Genomic DNA, 19114 nt, shown 5'->3' on the forward strand with positions numbered 1-19114 from the left:
CAGCCTCTCACTGTTGGGCTTGTGGGTTATTGTCTGGCAAGATCCCAAGTACCATTTTGCATTGCATCCTCTCCTCTTGTGAGAATCTCCACCCATGATAAGTAATGTGCACAGTCAGACTGAATGTTTACTTGGATTTTCGGCTTTGAGAAATACACTGAAACATATTTGAGGATGGGTTCCCGCACATGGGCCCTCCACAAACTACCTGTGATTCCACAGAGCATCTCTGTCTTTCTGCTTCTGGTTTCCGTTGATTTTGCTCCACTGAGTCCATGTCTGCAGCAGTAAATTAAAAAGCCACCTGACTGATACTCATATAATATTCTTTTTAGACCTGCATCCTAACCTTGGTTGTGCCACTAACTAGTTCTGAGACATTGGTTGGATAAGTGCCTAATTTCTCTGTCTTCCATTTCTTCTTCCATAAAGTAACATAGTTGAATAAGATGATTTCTAAGGTTGATTCTAATTCTTTGTGAAAAGGCACTACAGTTTTCTAAACAATAGCTTTCTCTCTCTCTCTTTTTTTTTTTCTATGTAAAATAATTCTGTGGTGAATACTCTTAACCTTGTTGTACAATTGTTTTATTATTTATTTCAGACACATTTCTAAAAATAGGCTCTGGGTCCAAGAATACTTAACATTCTTAAAGCTTTTTATAGCTGTTTCCTGATCACCAGGCAGAACATCCCCATCTTTGGCAGAACTCCTATTATCTGTCTTTTCTAATGGCATCTACAATCTGTGATGTAGATTGCAAAGATAAGATGCCACTTAGAGCAGAAATATCCCCTGAAATCTTCTTAAAACCAAACAACAGCTTACCCAGTAAAGAATGTCTACCTTGAATAGTGTGCTCTTTCAAGGTCTAGCTATGTGGGATCAGACTGATGACAGCAACTCGAAAGGGGGTAGCAAGTTTGTGTTAATGAGGGAGGAACAACTCAGAAAAGGAGGGTGAGAATGGTTGCACACCTCAGTGTAATCAGTGTCACTGAACTGTACATGGAGAAACTGTTGAATCTGTATACACTTTGCCGTGTATATTCTCTAGTGGGATGCTAATGACTTGTAGTTTAACTGCAGAAATATTTATAGAGCACCTGCCTACAAGGTGGCCATAAAGTCTGGAAACTTCGGTGAACATGAATGATGCGTGGTTATTAATAGTGCATTGTCATGGACCATATGTTTAGTGACATGTCATAATTTTCTCAGTATGCTGTCCTTACAACAGTGTAGAGTGCAGCACGCATGTCGCGTTCCCATCAGTCCCTGCACACGTGTCTGCTTTATGTGGTCTTAGACCATTGGTAGATCTGACTCTCACTGAGTAACCGTGCATCTCTAGCATACGCCATGTGTTAGTTTCCTAGGGCTGCCATAGAGTGGAGGGTTTACAGGAACAGACACTGACTCTCACAGCTTGGGAGGCTCGTAGTCAAAATTTGGAGTTCCTGAACAGTGAAAATGGCTGCTAACTGAAGGTCTAGAGGTTTGAGTCCAGCCAGAGGCTCTTCGAAGGAAAGGTCTGGTGACACGCAGTAAGCCGTTGAAAACCCCATGGTGCCCAGCTCCACTCTGACACATGGGGTTGCCGTGAGTAGGAATCAGCTTGAACGTAGCCAGTAACTGGTACGTCCAAATTTGTGGGGGCCACATTCTCTCTGAAGGTTGTTGGGAAAGGTCCTTTCTTGTCTCTTTCTGCTTCTAATGTTTCTTGCCTTGAAGGTAATAATCTTCCTCACATGTGTACACATCTCTTTATCATTCTTCATTCCCTCCCTTCTCACTTCCAACATTTCCCTAGTTAGTTTAAAGAAACCTCTCTGTCTTCTCAGTCAGCTTCATTTTATTTGTTAGTGTCTTCTCCACCACTGCCCCATAAAACCATCCTGACTAATGACTGTCATCTACAAAAAAATTTCCAGTGACTTATCTGAACTAAGAAATAGCAGAAGTAGAAGCTTTGATACATTACGAAACACAGTAAACACCTAGGAGCTCCTTTAAACCACCAGAAATTCCCTTTGAGTCTCTGAAAAGATCTTCATCTTCACCATGTGTTTTCTGAGATCAGTGTAATTCAGAAATGCTGTGATTCCCCCATCTTGGCCTCCTCTTATCAGATGTACAAAAAGAATGATATCTTATTCTTGATCTTTGGTTTAATTTATAGAAAACAGTATCTTCTATTTTTATTGTCCCTTTTAACACCTAACTGATATTATTTGTGGTTCAATAGGCTTTAATAGGTCTATCTGGTAATTAAGTACAATTTGGAATTTCTTATTTGGAGAAATATTTCCTAAGTTCTAAATAAAGTTATCTTGGGACTTCAGTTCAGCTGTTTCAACAAATGGGAAACCTACTGTGTTACAGACTGTTGTTGTTAAGTGCCATTGAGTCAGATCCGACTCATAGCGACCCCTCCTTCGGTTTCCGAGGCAGTATCACTACGAAAGTAGATTGCCCCATCTTCCTTCCGAGGAGTGGCTGGTGGGTTTGAACCGCCAGGCTTCTGTTTAGCAGTAGTGCCTTAGGCACTAGCGGACCTCTGCTTTGGAGCACTCATTGGTTAGTGGGGAGGGGCATGGGGAGAAATAGACACAGAGAATGACAGCACCGTGAGTCCACAACTAGTGGGGATCTGCGGGCAGCTGTGCAGGGACACGCTGAGCTCTGGGAGGGCAGGGGTCCGCGGGCGGCTGTGCGGGGACACGCTGAGCTCTGGGAAAGGAGGGCTGGGAAGTCTAATATGATGCTCACCTAGGAGAGCTAGGAAACCTTTCCTTTTCGGGACCTGTCCTGTTGGTCACCAGGTGACCCAAAAGCCTTTCCAAGTGGCAATTCACCAGATTCTCCAAGAAATGGGATTTTAGCCAAGTAGATGTGCATTTCAAACAACTGGCGAGCAAAAGAAGTATGGAAAGAGAAGTCTTCAGAGGTCACAGAGAAAATGGCAGTATTCCCTGTTACCTACAGATAAGGCACTGAACAGCCCTGTAAGCAATGCTAAAATTACGTAGATGACTCAGAACACACTGCAACATAATATTGATTATAGCAACCAGCTGTAAAATATTAATGAATTAAAAAGAAATGCTATCTGCAACAAGGTCAAAAGTGGTTGTACTAAATTCTATGTAAAGATAGGGGTGCGTTGTCATTGTCTTTGACTTCTTACCCCCACAGGCTCCTCAGTGGCTGGAAAGTGATTCTTGTCAGAAATGTGAGCAGCCCTTTTTCTGGAATATAAAGCAGATGTGGGACACAAAAACTCTGGGGTTAAGACAGGTAAGTAGCCACCGGAGAGCTGTCACTGTTCGCTGTCTATTCTGTTATTGGTGTAATTAACTGTTCCTTTTTTGGAATCACACTTTGTTCCTGTCAGTTCTTGCCTTTTGGTATTGCTCCCATCACGAGGCTAACAATGAGCAAGCCCTTTCCTAGGCCAGTGAGACGATGACTTCTCCTGCACTGGAAAAGCAGGGGTTCCCAGAAGGTCCTGAAGAGCCTATTTGTAAATTGAGAGAAGATCTTAAAGTTTAGGACTGTTAATTGTTAAAGTCAGTATTGCATGCTAGACAATCACAGAATTAGAGTAAATTAGGGCACACAATTAAAGGTTTCCCTGCTATCTGAAAGTAGAGCGTTCCTATGAAACCTTTTTTAAGGCAATACGGATAAAGTGAAGATGCAATTACCATTGATTTATATGAGAAAAATTTTTTGAGCATTCCCAAATCCAAAAACTAACCTGCCAAATTGTACCAAATAACACATAACACCAAGATAACACTAACATAGAGTGTTCATAGATACAGTTCAAAGCTACAGCAGCTTGATGCTGAGTGCAGTTCCCAGGGAAGGAGCTAGGGGCACTGCTCTCTCTGCTTGGGGTATGTGCTGCCTCTTGAATGGCTCACTGCAAAACAAACCTGAATGCTAGCTTTACTTTTTCCTTTTTTTTTTTTTTTTGTAAAAGTGAAAATCCTCTTCAGATTTCTTTCAGTTAGCAAAAAGAGATACTATTATAGGTCTTTAGTAATAGTGAAGTTGTGTAAAGCGGATTTTTGAATAGTGGGGATTATCTGTATATGTTTTATGTGGACAGAAACAGAACATCACGTAAGTAACAATTTAACCCTCAGTGGAACAATCTGACCCTAAGATTTGACCCTAGGTGGTAGAAACAGTTAACACAGTGAGCTGCTGAGAGGTTAGGTATTTGTGTCCACCCGAAGCTACCTTAGAAAAAAGGCCTGGCAATCTACTTCCAAAACATTAGTCATTGATAGCCTTGTGGGGCACAGGCCTACTTTGACCATGGGGTCGCTGTGAGCAGAGTCGACTCAACGGCCACAGGTTAAGAACTTGAGATCATGTTAAATTTTCCCGTTGCAAGTACACCTGGAACATTTTTGTTAAGTATGCTTTGAATACTGTGCTTCATCTTTTAAATTAAAGACTCATACCCCAAAAAGCCCATAAATTTCAAAGATGCTCTGAGCACTGGGTATCCCCTGTAATACTAAAGTTCTACAAACAATATTTCTACAGCAGCCTTGAAGGTAGCCACTCACTAAAGGTGAGTATAAATTGTGCTGGTGAGTAAAAAGAGTGCTGATTTCCTGAGTGATTAGCGTTAGTCTGTGAGTTAATAAAATTTCTTAGATGTTACTTACCAAGGCTGTTCTATGGTAAGGTTTAATGTGAGTCTGGCAGGCAACGCTGGAATCATTCTAGCACTCATAACATTCTACTGCTCTAAAATAGCATCTGACTGATCATCAAGTTCTCGCGGTGCATGTCTAGTGGTAATTAGTGCATTGTAACTGACGGGTGAAGTAGTCCCTAAAAGACACCATGAAGAAAACAGTTCTACTCCAGTGTGCTAACAACTAATAGTAGAGTGTGGAGATGTGCAGGTCACTAATCTTTTAGTAGCAAAAGAATTGTCAAAACCAGTAACAACAATTGGACCATTTTGGAGCTTATTTCCAGAATCACAATTTGAAAGATGAAAAGAAATAGCAAAACATGAATTTGGGTATTAATTAATGAAGAAAATTACACTTAAAACTGTTTCAAAACTTTTCTCTGACATAGGAATAGATTTTCTTCCTGAAATCTTCATTGGTTTGGGCTCCTCAGTGAATTTGACTGTAATAGTGTTGTTTGCTGATGTCTGAAGACCTTGGGTGGGATAAACGGTTACTGTGCTTGGCCGCTAAGCACAAGGACAGAGGCTTATTTCCACCGAGGACTGCCTCCGAAGCCCGGCCTGGTGGTCCGCTTCCAGAAACTCAGCCCTTAAAAACCCCGTGGAGCACAGCTCTACTCTGACACACGTGGGCTCGTCATGAGTCAGAGTCAGCTCCATGACAGCTGCTAACTGGTCGCTGACATCTAGGCAGATGATGTGAATGAGTAAAAAACAGCTGACCAATAAGGCCGGTTGTTTGGAAATCTGTACCAAGTGTCGCAGATGTCTGTCTTTTGAGAATTGATTGATACTCTGAATTGGGGTGATTATAATTCAAGGCAAATCTTCCCCATTCCCATTCCCCAACTCTAAAGGGAACCCGTGTGCATTAAAGCAAAGGTTAAACTCCTCGTTTTCCTCCCTCGGGTCCTCCTGGAAGCATCACTGCAGGAAATGCGGGCAGGCCGTCTGTGGGAAGTGCAGCAGCAAGCGCTCCAGTTACCCCATCATGGGCTTCGAGTTCCAGGTCCGGGTGTGCGACTCCTGTTACGACTCCATCAAAGATGAAGAGTGAGTGTTACAGATCTTTGCGTTACTGTGCATCTGAAAAGAGACTGAGAAATAACATTTCCATACATGTTTGTGTCTCTAAATTGCATAAATAATTTCTAAAGAGAAGATTCTGCTATAATATTATAATTTAAGAGCATATTACTGTTTATCTCAAGCTGCCCCGTTGCTGGGACAAATTGCTCCTGAGCTCTGTGAGGACTTACGTTCCTAAGAACTGCACAATTTAGAGGATGTTCTCCCCGCCCCCCGTACTCTCTGGGGTACTATACAGGAACACTTGCAAACTAATGGCAGTGGCTTAGTTGACTGTCTAGCAGAAATACCCCAGTTTTCCAGCCTTTGCTCGTACATATGTAAATGAATTGCTGGGAACAGTTAAGACAACAATGTTCTTTCTTCCATAGAAATCTGAGCTTGCAGTCTCTTCTCAAGTAACTGTTTTTGTGTATAAGGAAATCTGTCTGTATGCCCTGTTTCCGTTATTTCCTGACACAGGAACCACCATTTTGTTTCCTTTCCCTTTGAGTTTGTTTTTTTTTAAATATTTTACTGTGTTTTAGGTGGAAGTTTACCCAGCAAATTAGGTTTCCCTTTAACAATTTTTATATAGATTGTTCCCTGTTACTGGTTACAGTTTTCCCAATGTGTCAACATGGTCATTATATCCATTCTTTGTTCTGTTTCCATTCTTCTAGCTTCCCTTCCCCTCTGTGCCTTATCACCTTTGTTTTTGGGTAAATGTTGTCTGTTTGGTCTCATATAGTTTATTTTTTTGAGGGAACACATTACTCAAAGGTGATATTGTTTATTTTGTAAGCAATCTATTATTTGGCTAAAGAATGACCCACAGAGATAACTTCAATTCCATGTTCAAAGATTCTCATACGGTGATATCCCAGGGTTCCACTATTCTCTTTTGGTCCAGTAGGTCTAGCCTTTTTAAGGAATTTGAGTTTTGTTCTCCATTTTTCCTCCATTCTATTCAGGACCTTCTCCATGTCCCTGGTCAGAACAGCAGTTATTGGCAGCCGGGCACCATCTAGTTCTTCTAGTCTCAACTTTGAAGAGGTTGTCGTTCGTGTAGGCTGCTAGTAACATAGACTGGTTTCTTATTTGATCCTTTGGTTTCCATCATGCTCTTTTGCTCTGAGTAAAGAACAATAATTGTATCTTAGCTGCTTATAAGTTTTTAAAACCCCAGATGCTATTCACCAAACTTGAATGTAAAACATTATCTTTGTGAGCTATGCCCACTTGTCCCCAAGACTATGGTCCTAAGGCCCTTGAGCCAGTAAACCAATCCTGTGAACACTTTGGATCTGTCTGGGAAGCCTCTGTAACTGTTCCCCCCTATGGTTTGTTGTATGTATTTGGATATATACGCAGCACACAGAAATGTATACGTATGCCCATGGATACACCCATATAGCCATATGCATTTACTTGGGTATGCCTTTCTGTACACATTCACATCTACTCATGTTACCACACATGCTTTTTGGTTGTGTTTACTGTTGTTGCAATATTGTATATTCTGTAGCATTTATTGTACTGGTCCCTTTTCTTGTGCTCTTCTTAGTATCTTTACTTCGCTTGCTTGTGTCGTGTTGACTTCACTCACTTGATCTTGCCTTCCCCATCACCAAAACTAACAAGTGGCTACTGTCTCATAAGTGATTCCCCTTCTTTCTCCCTCCCGTACCTGGTTACCATAAAGAACTTTTGACTTTTTAAATAGTGGGACTATACAGTATTTTTGTTTTTGTTATTGACTTACTTCACTCAGCACAATGTTGTCTGGATTCATCCATGTTAAATGTATGTACCACAGTTTGTTTATCCGTTCATCCATTGGTTGGCACTTAGGTTGTTTCCATCTTTTTGCTATTGTGAATAATGCCACAAGGAATATAAATGTGCATATGCATAGTGGTGTCAGTGCTTCTCATATCTCTAGGATATATACCTGGGAGTGAGATTGCTGAATCAGAAGGTATTTCTATTTCTGGCTTTTTGAGGAAACACCATATTGTTTTTCGTAGTAGTTGTACCATTTTACAATCCCACCAACAATCGATTAGAGTTCCAGTCCCCTACTACCTTGTCAGCATTTGTTTCTGGGTTTTTTTTTTTTTTTTGATCATTGCCATTCTTGCAGCAGTGAAAAGGTATCTCATTGTAGTTTAGATTTGCATCTCTGATGGCTTCTTACTGAGAGCATCTTTTCATGTATTTGTTGGCTGCTTGAATGTCCTTTTTGTTGAAGTTCATGTCCTTTGCCCATTTTGTAATTGGATTAAACAATCCAATTTTTTGTTGTTGTTGAGTTGTTGAAGTTTTCTGTATATTTTAGAGGTTAAACCTTTATCAGATATGATTTTATCCCAGTCTGTAGATTCTGTTTTTACTCTTTTGGTAAAATATTTTGAGGAGCGTAAGTATTAACTCTTAGGAGGTCTTAGTTATCTATCGTATCTTCTGTCATCCATGCATTTTTAGTTTTGTTTGAAGGCTATTTATTCTGAAACATAAGTACACTAGTTTTGACCCTATGTTCTCTTCCAGGCACTTTACAGTTTTAGCTTGAACATTTAACATTTAGGTCTCAGATCCATTTTAAGTTAGTTTTTGTGCAAGGTATAGTTCCTGTTTTGTTTTCTGCATATGAAACCCAGTTTTGTCAGCACCATTTGTTAAACAGACTATTTCTTCCCCATTGAATGGACTTGGAGCCTTCATTGAAGATCAGCTGCCTGTAGATGGATGGATGAACCATCTTTTATAGTAGTAGACTGGCAAGGCTTGACAGAGGCCCAAGTTGGGAAGCTCACGTTGGTAAATGAACTAGTGATCGAAGTTATGGCTATGTAGCTTCCAGGGCAGCATTCGAACTGGCACTGTGGTCGAGTACTGGTCCATGAAAGGCAGAGTGGATTTGGAGGATCCTGCTGGCTGCCCATTGATGCTTTGTCCATGTTGGTGGTCTCCTGCACCGAGGCTCCTTTTCTATGCTAAATGTTCCTGTTTTCTTTCAGGTTTAGGAATGTATCAGCCAATTGTTTTAGGGGTTTTGTAGCCATTTATAGAGCAGTCTTACAACTTGACATGCTTTCTGCCATCCTTTAGTTCTGGATTCAGTTTTCAAAACTTCAGCCACTACCATTGCTAAAAATTTTGAGCAAAGACATAAGAGAATCCTGATCAAAAGGAGAGAAATACAGAATAGAATTTCAAATCCTCATGGACTCTATAGACTGTCTGAAGCCATGGAGACTGGATGAACCCCTGAAGCTGTTGTCCTGAGATCGTCTTTAAACCTTAAACCAAAACTATCACTTTAAGTCATCTTAAAACCAAATAGTAATTTAGCTTAACCAATGAAAAAGTCTTGCACATTATGCTCTTTTAAGAGCTATCTATTTGGGATCAAATTGTTAACAGCAACTCAAGGATTAGATGGGAAACTCAGGTAGCAGTGAGTTGACGTTAATGAGGAAGGAATGACTCTGAAAATGAGGGTGAGAGTGGTTGCACAACTCAAAGAATATAATCACTGTCACTAAATGGTACATGTGGAATCTCCTGTATTGGTGTATGTTTTGCTGTATACATTCTCAACAACAAAATAAAATTTATAAGAAAGAAAAAAAACTGCAGCCACGTTTTTAGGAGAAAATTTTAATACTATTATTATAACTATTTATTTCAAATACAAAGTTACTTGTCTTTGAAATAACTGCAAAGTTATTCCTTAGCGCTGGTGGCCCAACAGTTAAGTGTTCGGCTGCTAAGCAAAAGGTTGGTGTTCAAACCTGCCGAGTGGCTCCTTGGGAGAAAGCCCTGGTAGTCTGGCTCCATGAAAATTATGACCTGGGCATCCCTATGGGCAGTTCTTCCCTGACCTACAGGGTTATTCTGAGTTGAGATCGACTTGACAGCACCTCACAGCAACAGGCAGTCAGGTGAGTTTTAAACTATCTGTTTTTCTCTTTGTTAGTCGGACTTCTCTGGCAACCTTTCATGAAGGAAAACATAACATTTCCCACATGTCCATGGACGTTGCTAGGGGACTCATGGTGACCTGTGGGACTGATCGCATTGTAAAGGTAACCTGGCTTACTTATCTTCGCTTCTCAGTGTAGACTGCACCATTGTCATTCTGTGAATGGGCTGAATACATTTCACTTGTAATGGCACTTTCTGGTTGGCAAGCATGCCTTCCCTTTTTATGAGCAACCCACTGCCAGTTTAAAGCCCCAAGTAACAACTTGCGTGCTTGGGAGTTTGCACTCCCCTGGTGGCTGATCCCGGAGAGGTTTCCCTCTGCCACATGGGTCTCACAGCTGGAGCTGGGGAGCTGCTGGCGCCCGTTAGATCGCGGCCAGCACTGAGCAAGGCGCAAGCTCTCTCCCCAACCTGCCAGCCTGCGCCTCAGCAGGCCCTTCTCCCCCCATCCTTCTTTCCCTCCCTAAAGTGCCTTTTCATCCTGGGTAGAAAGCATCCTAATTGGAAGGAATAACTATATATACACCAGCCACTCCTCGCAAGGAAGGTTGGGCAATCTACTTCTGCAGTGATACTGCCTCGGAAACCCAAGGAGGGGTCGCTATGAGTCAGGTCTGACTCCATGGCACATAACAACAACATATATATATATATATATTTTTTTTTTTTTTCAGTAAATTCCTGGGTAACCAGCACACAAATTAAAAGTATTTTATACTTAGTAGCACTGTTGGGTTGTAAAAGTAGAAGATACTTTATATTCCTAGAGGGATTTTTTTTTTAAAAATAATATATGGTAAAATATGATGATGTAATTTTCGGGTGTTAAAATACTCTTACCCTTCTTCTTCTTGTACTTACTGTAGGCTGTTATGGTCAGTGGCCTTTTTTGCTACATAGATCTTAGGGAGATGTCACAGTGAAGAGAGAACTGACTGAGAGAATTAATAATTTTGACATCTTTTCAAGTTTAGCAGCTGTTTGCTTTTCAGTGTTTTGCCATCTGATGACACGGTCATTGGTGCCTTTCTCTATGAATCTTGTTTCTCTTGTAGATATGGGACATGACGCCTGTGGTTGGTTGCAGTCTGGCCACTGGATTTTCTCCACATTGATCCAGGAGCTGGGCGATTTATACACCTTCTGAAAGCAACTTTCACCAAATGAAATCCTTCCTGTGTAGCTCCAAAGGCAATGTTGCACAAATGGACTGTAGCCACTTCAAAACAAATCAACATTTGTAAAAAGAAAAAATTGTAAGTGTGTTGTTGGGCACTTGTAGATCTCCCTGTGGGACTAGTGTGGAAAAGGGTTGTCTGTAGTGCTTCACGAAGGAATGGAGTCGCTTCAACGTAATTTCCTCGTGAACGCTGAGCTACTGAGTCGGGAAAGAGTTACCCGGAACATGGAAGTTTTAGACAGGAAAAAATGGAACAAAAAGTCAGTGACTTGGAACTTTCTCAGAGAAGTTCCTGGTGCAAACACACTTCTGCTCAGACGAGGTGGCTGTTCAGGGCTGTTTGTGGCTCTGTTGGAGCAGAGATCGGGGGAAGGAGGACCTGTTCTCTCTTTCTTGAGGGGTGGCAATAGGAATTTGAGAAACCAGAGGTCTCTCCTTCTGGCAGTATGTGAATATTCTTTACACTTAGCTATTGATAAACTTCTTACAGGTAATCTGCACTTAGTATTTGGCTTGCTTCAGTTATTTCTCTTCCTGGCCAATACGCCGTGCATAAACCTTTATAGTTGTAATAAGTAAATTGTGAAATTTCTATAATAACCAAGGCAGTCCACAGTCTGCCCCCAAATATACTCTGAACACAAAACATTTTTTATGGTGCTGTTAATATGGGGATCACGTAAGCCACCTGACCCTTTCTTATTGCAGCTAGTAACGATGAATGGAAAACCTAGACCCTGACCTGCTGTTAATGAGAAGTGATCAGTCTGTTCCATGAAACAGACCAGTCTTCCTGCGCCTAACAGATACAATCCATTTATACTTCCTAAATGAGCCCGTGTGATTTTGCAATTTAATATACACCTCCAAAAAGTAGTCCAAAGCTTTTCAACTGCACTTTCAGTTGTAACTAATGAATATTTCACAGGAAGAAACTGGTGACCCTGAGCTGTAATTGTTAACCAGGTCCTACCCAGTAATTGCCAACCCATAAATCGCCTTCATAATGACTGGTAACATTTGTTGTTCAAAATGGCATTTTTAAAGCCTTTGGCCACTTAGTACCTTAGTACCTAAAGGTAGGGCATTGGGAGCGTGCCATTAGTGTTCGAATGTCCACTTGCTTGTGTTCTATCAGTAGTACATGTATGTGTGACTTCAGGGCTATGAGTCCAGAAAGGCTTATTGTTTTTTGAGGAGGAATTTGAAAATAGATAGCAACAATATTTTTGTTACTTTTCCTAATGTATGTTGGCAAGAACTCCCCTGCTTCACTGGGTCAGGATCATATCAGGACAACATGGTTGCTCTTACATGATAAAACTAAGGCACAGAATCTGTTTTCTGACAGCAGCTTAGAGGGACTGCAACACTTAAGAAAGGCAATTAAAGGAAGATGTGTTAATGTCCATGTGGCACAAATGGCAAAGCAATGAAGGAGGACAGGCACACATGATCTAGTGCGATCTGCAGTAGAAGTTGACTTGTCTTCAGAAAAAGATGAACGGTTTTGTTACTCCTTACAGTTTTTGTGCTACATTATAGTTCAACATGGTTTGGGGGAGAAAATTGACTGATGATGGTAACTTTTAAACTGTGATGTTGAATATTAAACTTCACATATTAATTTTGGTTCAGTTCACTGTTCAGCCCATAGATAGGTGCTATTGTGGACTTTTATCACAAGTCCTGAAAGGAAAATAGGATGTGATTGATCACATGCCCTGCTGAAGTGCTCAACTGTAGTTCAGTTTCCCCTTAACATCTGTAGAATGTGGGCTTTGTTGTTTTGATTTGGTTTGGGTTTTAATTTCCATGGTGAATGGGCCGAATATTACAGCTATGGAGAATGCTCCAAAGCGTTCCATCTTAATTTTTTAAAAATTCTTAATGAAAAATACCCAGTGTTCCACAGAGAACATGAGGTTGTTTTAGCACCTCCTAAGGCATTACGTTGATACAAGTCAAGGAGGAAATTTATATTTAAGGAAGAATCAGAACAGGGACTCTTGGAAAAGGAAAGAAGATTTCAATACAATTTTCTCTCCACTCAGAGTCTACTATCATTTTTCTTTTAAAACACACGTGGCTGACTTGTCTTGTCCCTGTCCCACACTAGGTAGAAAATGGGGTAATAAATTTTATAGAGGTAGGCAAAAATTATTTTCTCAATTTCTCTGAATGGGAAGATGAGGAAGGTAGGAGTATGCTTATAGGTATTGCCTTATTTAAACAGCATTCCTCTTCAATGGGCCACTTAAAATAGACCTAAAGTAACAGTTATTGGTCTTTCCCTTACTGAATACTCAAAGTTTTTTTATACTAACAGGGATTCTGAAATACAGAATGTGGGAGAAGATTTAGATCTAGTATGTATGTGCTGAGGAAATGCCAACTGTTCATTATAAACGTACTTAAAAATTTCCCTTTACTAGTGCAAGTGATAGAAGTAGCCCCATAGCATTAGGTAGAAACAAATGATTCATTACATGGTAACTCCCAGTTTATGATGTCCTAGTTCAGTCCTGCTACCTAGAGGATGTGAACAAATGCTGTTGCTCTAGAATCTTCACTGTGTTCTTGTTCTTCTCTGAAAGACTTTAGCTTGTTAGTATGTGTACTTTTAAACTGTTGAAACTGACCCAAGTGTGAATAAATACTATAGTGGCTCAGACCCAAGGCAATATTTTCTAAAATCATTTTTCATTAATTTCTATTTCCATGACTGGATCTGCTGTCTCCTAAAATGTAAGAAACCAGTTACTGTTAATGATAAACCACCTGCTCATTATAAATATGAAGTTTAACAAATAAGTAATACATACTATGTCTATTCAAGTGTCTATTGCTTAATTGTTAAATGTGAGCAGATTGTTGAATGCCTATTCTGTTTTCTGCAGTTTACTATACAATAACCCTTTGAGTAAGTTGAAGTTTAATTGTGCAACAAATTTATATAGAATACAACTTAAAGTGTTTTTCTCTATAGCCATTTTTGACTGGGGAAGCAGAGGGTAATGTTATTGGTACATTTTGTTCTCTTACTAGCTATGTTTCTATAAAATACACGCCCTGTGTCTCCCAGAGAGGCTAGAAAGCTTTGTTCTTTGGTCCTGTTTGTGGGGTTTTTGTTTGTTTGTTTGTTTCCTTTTTTTTTTTTTTTTTTGAGAATATGCATACAATAAAACATTCTTTGCTTGTTACTGTGTGGCTTAATTTTGCTTTTGTTATGTTTGATCTGGACACAGGGCAATAATAGCAGCTAACGTGGACACAGGGCAATAATAGCAGCCACCGTTTGTTTCAGCTCTCTGTGTGCTGCAGCTTTATCTATATTCATCTCCCTCAGTCCTGGTAACAATTCAGCAAGGCATTACTTTTTCTGTTTTCCAAATGAGAAAACAAGGTTCCAAGTGAAAGCTTCCAGAGTCAAAGTGACTTGAAAGCACATGCTGTCTCCATATCCCCTGTGCCAGCGTGCAATGTGTGTTTTATGTGAGGGAGTGTCTTACTTCCTGTGCTGCCTTCACAACATATACCACAGATGGGTAGCTTTAAAGAACAGATGTTTATTTTCTCCCGGTCTGCAGCTGGAAGTCCAAATCAGGGTCTCAGCCATGTCGACTCCTTCTGTTACCCTCTTCCTAGTGTCTGGTACCTGCCAGCAATCTGTGGCATTCCTTCACTTGTAGATGGAGCTTCACATGATGTCTGTGTTCCATGTATGTGTGTGTACGTGTGTCTGAGTCTGTTCTGCTCTTTTTATAAGATTCCACTCATAAGTAATTAGGCTCGGACCGCTCCCAATTCAGGCATGGCCTCATTAACATAACAAAGACCTATCCTCAAACTGGGTCTTTCACAGATATAGGGGTTGGGACTTCAGCATAACTTTTGGGGGGGTATAACTTTGTGACTGGTAGCGTAGTGCCTAAGGCACTTGACAGCTAACCAGAAGGCTGGCAGTTCAAACCCACCAGCCACTCCTCAGAAGGAAGATAGGGCAATCTACTTCCCCCGAGGAGGGGTCGCTATGAGTCAGGTCTGACTCGACGGCCCATAACAACAACAACAACAACTTTGTGACACTGAGACAGGTATTAGCACAAGTTGGTTCCAATCCAAGAGAACTAATTCCCCAGCTAAACTGATAAGAGGTTGACTTAGGAACTAGAATCACAGTTTATTGTGTTTTTCTCAAAACAGATAAAACTTTACCTGATCGAAAAGAGTACATGTTTATTATAATAGAAAAGAAAAATAAAGATACAAAAAAGTATATTAAAAAAGATTTTTTAAAAACTCTCTAATTCAGTCATCCAGAGAAACACTGTTAAACCTGTGCGGTATATCTTTATATGCATATAACAAATGCTTATAGATGTGTTTTTAATGGTATTGTACCTCTCCCCCCACTTGGTGCACTATGTGCAGTTTGCCCATGTCAAGAAGAGTGCCCGCTTACTATTATTGTCACTTGCTGTGTAGTTGCAGTACACACAAGTGCTATGCCCCCAGCATTTTTCCTCATTTTACTCGAGCTAAGATTGCACTTGTCTAACCCTTTGCCGTTAGGTAAGGTCATGTGACTTACTTTAGCCAATGAAATGTGGGCAGAACATTCCAGTGCTGGTAAGAGGCTCTACCAAGGCAGTTTGTTCTATAACAGTCATGGAAGCTCTTGTTGAAAGAGGAGCATGACACTGAGCCACGCCATGGAGCCCAGAGCCCTGGACGTGAGTGGGTTTTGCATGAACAAAAAATAGATGGTAATAGTCCACTGAGCTGGTATGTGTTGCTTTAACTGTAACATAATCTGGCCTGATACAGCAGTATTGCATTGTTCCATTATATGGCTAGACCATTATTTATTTCCCCAACCCCATGTTGCAGTTAAGCAGCCCTAGTGGTGCAATGGTTAAGTGCTCAGCTGCTAACCAAACGGTCAGAAGTTTGAACCCACCAGGTATTCTTTGTGAAAAAAGACACAGCGACCTGCTCCCATAAAGATTACAGCCTAGGAAACCCTAAGAGGAGTTCTCTGTTACATGAGTTTGCTATGAATCAGAATTGACTTGATGGCACACAACAACATGTTGGAATTAGATCTTAAACATTTTTCAGTGTCTAATTTCTCACTGTATTTAAAAACACTAAACTGAGCCTACTTCTGTGTTCATCTTTGTCCACTTTTCCTTTTTTTAGAAGTGGCGATTGCTAGCTCAAAGGATATGCATATTAAGTTTTTGATCCTCATTGGTCAGATCCTCATACCATTGCCAACACTTAAATTTGTTGCTTTCAGTTAGAAATTAAAAGGTATATTCAGTGTCTTATTTATGGAGTTCTAATTTATTAATTTACAATGAATTATACCTGCCATACTATCCACAGATCTGTTGTTAAGTGCTGTCTAGTCGATTTTGACTTACAGTGACCCCATGTGACAGAGTAGACCTGCCCCATAGGGTTTTCTAGGCTATAATCTTTATGAAAGCAAATCACCAAGTCTTTTTTCCTATGAAACAACTGGGTGGGTTTGAACCACCCTTTCAGTTAGCAGTTGAGCACCGTTGTGCCATCAGTGAACCTTCCAAACATCTGCAGGAGAGTCCACAGAGGAACCAAATCACCATTGGAAGGCTGCTTAGAGGACAAGGATGCAAAAGAAGAGTTGTTGACTGAATGATCATGATGTCATCCAACAACCACATGGACTCATCCCCGGGGTACTGGAGTCAGCTGGTCTCTTCTCAGCTGGGATGCGGAAACACACCAGTTGGTTCTTGTTTTCTGGCTTTCCCTTTTTAGATTTCACCAAGCTTAGCATCAATTTGTACAAAACATTCTTGGCTAATCCAAGTGCTTGAGTTTCAACTTTTGCATCCATCACTTTTTAGTCCCTGAGTCCCCCTGACGATCCATGTAATTTCTTTTACAAGGATCAGCACAAAGCTGGTTCCTGTGAGGCTTAGGTTAATGATGTTCCATATGTCCAACTTTACCAAATTGCTGTACCACTCTGTCGTCTCTAACATCAACACTGCTTCTCCCCTCAGTACTCTCCCTCCCATCTTTGGGTTCCATAATTCGCTGCAGTTCACAGAAGTCATGAATTGTCACGGAAATGGCTTACATGGTTTTGGAGGCTGGCAAGTCCCAAATCTGTGGGTCAGGAGTCAGGCTGGAGTCTTCTGACTCAGGTAGTTGTAGGGGCTGACAAACCCAGATTGGCAGGTCAGATGACAGGCTCACAAAGCTGCAGAAGCTGGCGAGTCAGGTCAGACGATAGGCTGCTGGCTCACGTTCTAAGAACCGGGGTCAGATGGTGAGCCAGATGTAGGATCCAGAGCAAGAGAGAGAACTTTGCTAGAGTATCCATATATAGTGGATGCAGACCTACCCTCAAGGAAACTCTTCTTATTTGAGCAAGGCAGTGTGATGATGGTGTGAGGGGTGATGACCGGGGTAATGGTGGTGACTCGAGATACATCTCATCCTACTCTAATCCTGCCTTCTTAACGTAACAGATAACTCACTCCCAAGTGGGACCATAAGCACAGGCATAGAGGCACATCACAAAATGTTGGATAGTTACATCAGATCACAAATTGAGAATAACTACATAGCTGCCAAGTTAACTGCCAAACCACTGAAAATTGTGGCCCAACCAAGTTGACACATAACCTTAACCATCACAGGTTCCTTATACCTTACTTGCATGAGCAGCAAGCTGTACAATCCTGTTAGTGGGCCATAAGCACCTCATTTGTGGTGGTGGTGGTGTGTGCTGTCGAGTTGGCCCCGACTCATAGTGACCCCTCCTTGGGTTTCTGAGGCGGTATCACTAAGGAAGTAGATTGCCCAACCTTCCTTCCGAGGAGTGGCTGGTGGGTTTGAACTGCCAGCCTTCTGGTTAGCAGTCAGGCGCCTTAGGCACTACGCTACCAGAGCTTCTCCTCATTTGTGTAGTCCCACCCATTCATTCTGTGGGAATCACAAAGACTATGGCTAGAAGGACAATATGAAGTCAGTCAGTCACTGCACTGCACCGTGGAAATCTCTCCCTGTCTGTCTACTACACAGACAAGCTCCCTTGAGAAGCTTATTTGCATGTTGACACATAGGATTCCTCATGGAAGTGGATAAACATTCTGGGACCATCTTTTTGACTAAAGTCTTGTCACTTGTGATATGTAAATGGAGCATAAGAGATAGCTTCCCAGGTCAAACCCAAGTGGGAAAATGAAGATTCAGACTCTGGTCTGTCTGATCTCAAAGCCTGTGCTCGTTTTTCTAGTAGTCCTTACTGGCTCTTTCATATTTGAAGAAGTTTTAGATCTTGAATTTGACATTCAGGAGAAAGGTAAAGCAACAGGAATTTCTTTACCACCAAGAGCTAGGTCAAAATGTCTCGTACAGATTCATCTTTTCTCCCAGCCTGGCATGTAAGGTCAAAGGAAGATTAGAACTTTATTCACCATTCATCTGTAGTCATGAATCAATGGTGGCACTCATTTAGGTACCATCTGTGATGACATTTACAATGCCAACTTTATTACAAACCAATCATTTATTTTACATATACTCTCAAGAAAGTGATTCTTAATCCATGTTTTATGATACTCTTATTGTTATTTTGAAACTATTTAAAAAGTTTTTCTAAAAAGTATATTTTATGTCTATCTGAAATAGTTTAACATTAATGCACAGCAAGGAATGTAGACCAAAAAACCAAACTCATTGTCATCGAGTTAATTCCAACTCATAGTGACCATTTAGGAGAGAATAGAACTGCCCCCACAGGGTTTCCAAGGCTGTAAATCTTTACAGAAGCAGGCTGCCTCATCTTTTTCCCATGGGGCAGCTGGAGGGTTTGAACCACCAACCTTTTGGTTTGCAGCCAAATGCTTTAGCCACTAGAGTTCCTTAAGGAATGTAAGGAAGTCCCAAAATCATGAATGAATTTGAAAGAACTTGGGAATCACTCTTCTAGGGTAGGGAGCTCTTGAGGTATAGTGCCTAAGGTGTTTGATTGCTAACTAGATGGCTGGCAATTCAAACCCACCAGCCACTCCTCGGAAGGAAGGTTGGGCAATCTACTTCCATAGAGATACTGCCTCGGAAACCCAAGGAGGGGTCG

The 19114-nt window shown here is 41.0% G+C and overlaps 1 protein-coding gene across 1 annotated transcript in view; it reads left to right on the forward strand.

The window, feature by feature from the left end:
• The window catches only part of WDFY1 (WD repeat and FYVE domain containing 1), a 58172-nt gene extending 47266 nt beyond the window's left edge, over window positions 1-10906 (forward strand). Inside the window, exons 8-11 of the mRNA XM_007935569.2 lie at window positions 3200-3301; window positions 5653-5783; window positions 9784-9892; window positions 10847-10906. Of these exons, the coding sequence (XP_007933760.1) occupies window positions 3200-3301; window positions 5653-5783; window positions 9784-9892; window positions 10847-10906 (402 nt within the window). The remainder of the gene's footprint in view (window positions 1-3199; window positions 3302-5652; window positions 5784-9783; window positions 9893-10846) is intronic.
• Window positions 10907-19114: the final 8208 nt, after the last annotated feature.

Source organism: Orycteropus afer, unplaced genomic scaffold (assembly GCF_000298275.1).
Source record: "Orycteropus afer afer isolate SDZICR_OR568_19922 unplaced genomic scaffold, OryAfe1.0 scaffold00002, whole genome shotgun sequence".
Classification (NCBI taxonomy): Eukaryota; Metazoa; Chordata; class Mammalia; order Tubulidentata; family Orycteropodidae; genus Orycteropus; species Orycteropus afer.